General features: G+C 39.2%; 1 protein-coding gene across 1 annotated transcript; it reads right to left on the bottom strand.

The window, feature by feature from the left end:
- Nucleotides 1–4,878: 4,878 nt before the first annotated feature.
- LOC145139825 (uncharacterized) lies at nucleotides 4,879–5,370 on the bottom strand. The gene has a single exon (XM_079073519.1). The coding sequence runs from the start codon at nucleotides 5,368–5,370 to the stop codon at nucleotides 4,879–4,881; it is 492 nt and encodes a 163-aa protein (XP_078929645.1).
- Nucleotides 5,371–5,824: the final 454 nt, after the last annotated feature.

Below are 5,824 nucleotides of genomic sequence, written 5' to 3' on the forward strand. Positions count from 1 at the left end.
AGAACATGTTGTGCCCCTTGATTTAATTGCTATGATTGTTGGGGTTTCATCGTAGGCTTCATAGAGGTTTTATAACATTCCTTTGACTCTTGTTGATCTCCCATGATCTTCACTATTCCCCACGAAGTAGGCATCTTACATACGGATGATATGTTGATGGAACCGCTTTCATATCGTGGATCCACAGTGTACCTAATATCACATTATAAGAAGATAAGGTGTCAATAACATAGAAATTTTGTATAGAGTTTACCCCCTTTATGTATATTGGTAGCTTTATCTCCCCAATGGTGTGTTTTGTTTCTCCGCTAAATCCTATGAGGACTGAGGATCTTTTTATTATCTCCGATTCTGGGATGTTCATCCTCTGTAGTGCATCCAAGAATACGATGTTAACCGAGGATCCTCCGTCAACAAGGATCCTTCTGATGAAGTGGTTGGCCATGTACAGTGTTATCACGAGTCCATCATGGTGAGGATCCTGGATCCCTTCCATGTCCGTCTCGTCAAACGTGATTTCCTTTTCATTGCTAACCGAGGTATTCTTCCGTGGTCTATCCTCCTTTTCTGTTTTAGAGACCTTGGCGTGTCTTTTAGCCTGAGAATAAGAAGTACCACAAATGTTAGATCCGCCTGAGATAACGTTAATTATCTTGGTGTTTGGGGTGGTGATCTTGGTTTCTCCGGGATCTTGTGACCATCCTGGTTGTTCTCCTTGGACTTTTCTTTCTTTCTTCCGATGATCTCTGTAAGATTCCCTTTGCTAAGGAGATAGTTGATCTACTTTCTTAGGGCTATGCAATCCTTGGTTATGTGGCCGAAATCTTCGTGGTAAGCACACCATTTAGACTTGTCTTTCCAACTGGTGGACTTGTTATCCTTCTTTGGCCACCTTGCTTTGTCTCCGAGATCCTGCATAGCATGGATTAAACCTGAAACATCCACAGAAAAACAATAGTCAGTGATCAAAGGAGGTTCCTCTTCCTCTCCTTCATCTTCAAGGGCATTAACCATGTTATGATCTGATCTGGAATAGGGCTTCGATTTGTTAGATCTTAGAGTCGAGGATTCGGCCTTCCTATTGCGATTCTCGTATTGACTTCAAGGGTTGCTCCTCTTGTGGACTTCTTTATCCTCTTCAAGCCTTATGAACCTCAATGCTCGGCACCTAACTTCGTCTAATTTTTTTGCATGGGTTCATCACGAGATCTTCATAAAAGGGTGAATCCTTCCTTAGACCCATCTTGAAGGCCTCTACAGCAGTCGTCATGTCAATGTTAGGGATGCTCATAGCTTCCCTGCCAAACCTGTTAACAAAATCCCTAAGTCGTTCCTTAGGATCCTGAACCACTCGATAGAGATCACTAGTGATCTTCTCGAACGTTCTACTACAAGAAAACTGGTTATTGAAAATATTGACTAAGTGTGAAAATGAATTAATAGAATAGGGAGGAATGTTTAGCATAAATTTAAGTGTTGATCCCGTGAGGGTTGAACTAAAGCCCTTGCATAGGCAAGCTTCCTTCAAGTGCACTGGGATGGGAATGATCTCCATCCTTTCTCGGTATTGTGCTACGTGCTCTTCATGATCCGTAGTTCCATCGTAAGGCTTCATGCTAGGAGTCTGGAAGCGCTTAGGAACTTCGTTATCGGCTATCGCAGGAGCAAATCTCGAGATCCTGTGACTTGTTGGAGATGCTTCTAGTATGGGTTGAACTACCCCAGGTGTGCTTGAGATCATCTGTCTCAATTGCTGGAGTTCCCTAGCAACATTTAGACTTATTCCTGTATCAACATTCATAGAGTTAGTATTGATAGTATTGTTGTTTAAGAAGTTACTAGAATCAAGGTTTCTAGGTGTATTCAAAGGCTCATCGAGATCATTGATCATAGATGCTCGATTGTTCATGGTCGTCCCCCAGGGTGACACAGCAGTAGCAGGAGTTGAGTTCCCCTGTTGATTTCCTGAGGATCCTACATTATCGAAGTTAAGGATCCTTGGTTGTACAACTGTGGGCATCGTTTCCTGGGATCTCTGAAATTGCGCCTTCATCCTCTCCACTTCTCTAAGTAGTGTTCTATTGTCGTCTTGCTGTTGAGTCATTTGTTACGTCATTTTCCTCATCATAGCGAAGAGCTCAATAGTAGTGACCGGAGCAGTCGGATCCTGGAGTCCTGAAGATCCCAAACTTCCTTGGTTAGTGATCGGAGAGGTGTTTCTCTTGGAAGTGTCAGGTGCTTCCCTCTGACCAGGGGGTCCACTCGGAGGAAGTGGTAGGTTTTTTGTTGGAATGGAAGGAGCGGAGGATGAAGAAAGGATCGGTTGTGTAGACATGATCTTTCGAGGATTTTAAACACCACGGCCCCACGGTGGGTGCCAATTTGTTTTGGTCAAAAATTACACAAGTATAAATCAACCAAATTGAATGAGAGGTTGTGATGTTCGAGTTGTGGAATAGAGAAAGGTAAAGAGAATGACACAATTGTTTACAAGTAAAGCCCTTGATCCTTTCTAGGATCTCCGACACAAAACATTGGGAGGTGATAATGATCACCTGTCTTGATAATTTTATTAATATAAAATGATGTTTACAGGGAGTATTTCAGTAAGAAGAAGTGAAAAAGTTCATAGAATAAGTTAAGAGTAGGTAGAGTGTGTCATATGCGATATACAGGTGTGAATTTATAGTCTAAACTAGCTACCAAGATGTCCGATATTCCCAGGATCCTCAATGACCAGCTTTGCGAACATTGTTGGACTTGGTATTTTAGGTCTTTAGCATAGTTGAGAAGACTCTCTGTAGAGAATAAGTATTCTCTTGACTATTTCTGCATATGTGTTAATTAAGAACGAAAAATAACCATTATAAATGTTAGTAAATAATAATAACGGCAATAGTCGGGATCCTGAATATCTGATGAGGTTTGAGGATCGTGAATTCTTTGAGGATCCTGGCCCTAACAGTCAACAAGGATCTTCTATAGAGGGTGGAAAACTGGTCAAGGAGAAGGCAGAAAGAGAGGAGGAGCATATGGTGAAGATCAAAGAGGTGATAGCTGAGTCCAGGAGCAGTGTTGTTGAGGTGGTTTGGGAGGAAAAAATCAAATTGGCAGAGGACATCAAGAACGCGAGATCATGGGAAGTAGCTGGGTGGCGTGAGGCTCTGGTGAAACTGACCGGTAGGACTCTCAACACTTTTCAAGATCTGGCAAGGGAAAGGAGTGAGAAAAAAGAGAAGAGAAGAAGAGAAAGAAGGAATAGGAAGAGAAGAAGAAAAAGAGAGAGAAGACCCCAATTGGGGGTGATCAAGCCTAATGTTAGGGTTGATTAGTAAAAATAAATTAACATCTTTGTTTGAAAATAATATATTTTTATGGGGTTGATGGGCAACCTCTTTTTAACTTCACGTTATGGCTGCTTCATATTTCTCTTTGTTTGTATGGTTGATATGATTGTAGCAGTAGGATTTCTGAGGATCTCATGATGTTAGGATCCTTAATAACCTATAATAGTTAATTTTCTTCCGTGGATCCTTATGCAATTAGGATCCTAAAGAGTTTAGGTTTTACAAGAACTCTTAAGATCTGAATAACCTGAAATAGTTAGTTATTGGCTTGGAATCTTAAGATAGTTAATATCTTCAGGAGAATAAACCCTTCATCATTACATAAGAAAAAAACTTTTAAGATAGATAGAACCTGGCTATCTTTAGGTTTCACAATCTTCTAATTTAGGAGAAATCTTAAGTTATGATCCCTTTAGTTCCATATGATCTTTAGACTCTGTGTAAAGAAGGATCCATGTTAGGAGATCTTTGGAGATGCTTACTTTGCTTTTCAACTGAGAGAAATATTGTTAGCTAATAACCGATAGTTAATATCTTCAGGAGAATAAACCCTTCATCATTACATAAGAAAAAAACTTTTAAGATAGATAGAACCTGGCTATCTTTAGGTTTCACAATCTTCTAATTTAGGAGAAATCTTAAGTTATGATCCCTTTAGTTCCATATGATCTTTAGACTCTGTGTAAAGAAGGATCCTTGTTAGGAGATCTTTGGAGATGCTTACTTTGCTTTTGAACTGAGAGAAATATTGTTTAGCTAATAACTGGGGAACATCCCACTATAAATAACAACTAGGGAAAATCTCACTATAACTGGGGAAAATTCCATAATAACTGGGGAGAATCCCACTTCAAATAATAATTATGGAAAATCCTATAATAACTGGGTAAAATCCCAAAATAACTAGGGAAAGTACCAAAATAATTGGGGAGAATCCCAACTCATAAGATAATATGATAATTTTATAAACCTTAGAATTTTACTGGGAGGATCCCAACTTAGGATAACATGACAATATTATAAACCTTAGATTCTTACTTTAGGATCTTAACATATGTTCAGAAATAAGAGGGTTGCCAAGTCACTAAAGCGTGAAATGACCCCCTTATTCACATCCCATAGTTAGATATCATGTGTCCAAGCAGGACGTAGAAACCTTATCTCATGTGAAAGAGGTCATTAACTCTTTAAACCTTAGAGGGGATATCTAACTATGGATTAAGGACCCTTAATCGTATGAGAGATGATCAGTCTCTATTTGTGGTAATTAGGATCCTTAGATTCCTGCACGTTGCAAACATTAGCTTGGGGTGGGTGTTAGCTTGGCTAACACCCCTCCGATGTTTAAGTCAATAATGGTCTTTGAAAAATTAAATGAAAGAATTAGATAAAAGTAACGAGTAGAGAGTTTGTATTTGTTAGAAAATGATTAATACAACTTACATGAAGTATGATTTAAGATGTATAACATCCCATGATCTTGGCAAGACATATCTTGTAAGGGTAGCTAGCCAATATGCCCCTTTCCTGCTTATGATTCGATGAGATATGATCCTTCCCATTTAGGTACCAGTTTACATGCATTCGGATCCTGGGTATTTTGGAATGTCTTCCTAAGGAACAAGTCACCTATTTGGAATCTTCTTACTTTACTGTTCTTATAATATGCTTTAGTGATCCTTTGTTGATGAGCAACAATGAGGATCCTAACAAGATCCTTGAGTTCATCGATAGTGTCAAGATCCTGGGATAGGATCCTATCGTTGTCCTCTTGATCATGCAGTTGATATATTGTCGTTGGGATCACCACTTCATTTGGGATCACGGTATCTGTTCCAAACACCAGGGAGTATGGAGTTTGGCTAGTGGCTATTTTTGAAGTGATCCTATCTGCCCATAGGACGAAAGTGAGTTTTTCTGCCCATCTTTCTTTCTTCTTGTCTAACCTTTTCTTCAAATTGTTAACTATGATTTTTTTGCTAGATTCAGCTTGACCATTAGCTGGAGGATGAACAGTGCACATTATCATTTTAATTACCTAACTCGTGCAAAAGTCTCTAGTCCTTTTGCTTATGAATTGGGATCCATTTTCATATATGATCTCAGCAGGGATCCCGAATCTAGTTAGGATATTACATTTGATAAATAAGACTACTTCCTTGTCTCATATTTGAACAAAGGCTTCAACCACTATCCATTTTTAGAAATAGTTTTTCATTACTAAGATGAAGACCTTTCCACCAGGAGCCTTTGGTAATTTGCCAACTATATTCATTCCCCATTTCATGAATGGCCAAGAGAAAATGATAGGATGTAATGGTTCTATTGGTTGATGAAGGATGTTGTTATGCCTTTGACAAGCATCACATCTTTGTGCGTATAATAAGGAATCTCTCTTCATCGTTGTCCAGTAGTACTCCGTCCTTAACACTTTGGAGCAGAAGGATCTTCCCCCAACATGATTACCATAATCTCCT

Source organism: Lactuca virosa, chromosome 9 (genome assembly GCF_052849685.1).
Source record: "Lactuca virosa cultivar CGN04683 chromosome 9, Lactuca_virosa_CGN04683_v6, whole genome shotgun sequence".
NCBI classification, from domain to species: Eukaryota; Viridiplantae; Streptophyta; class Magnoliopsida; order Asterales; family Asteraceae; genus Lactuca; species Lactuca virosa.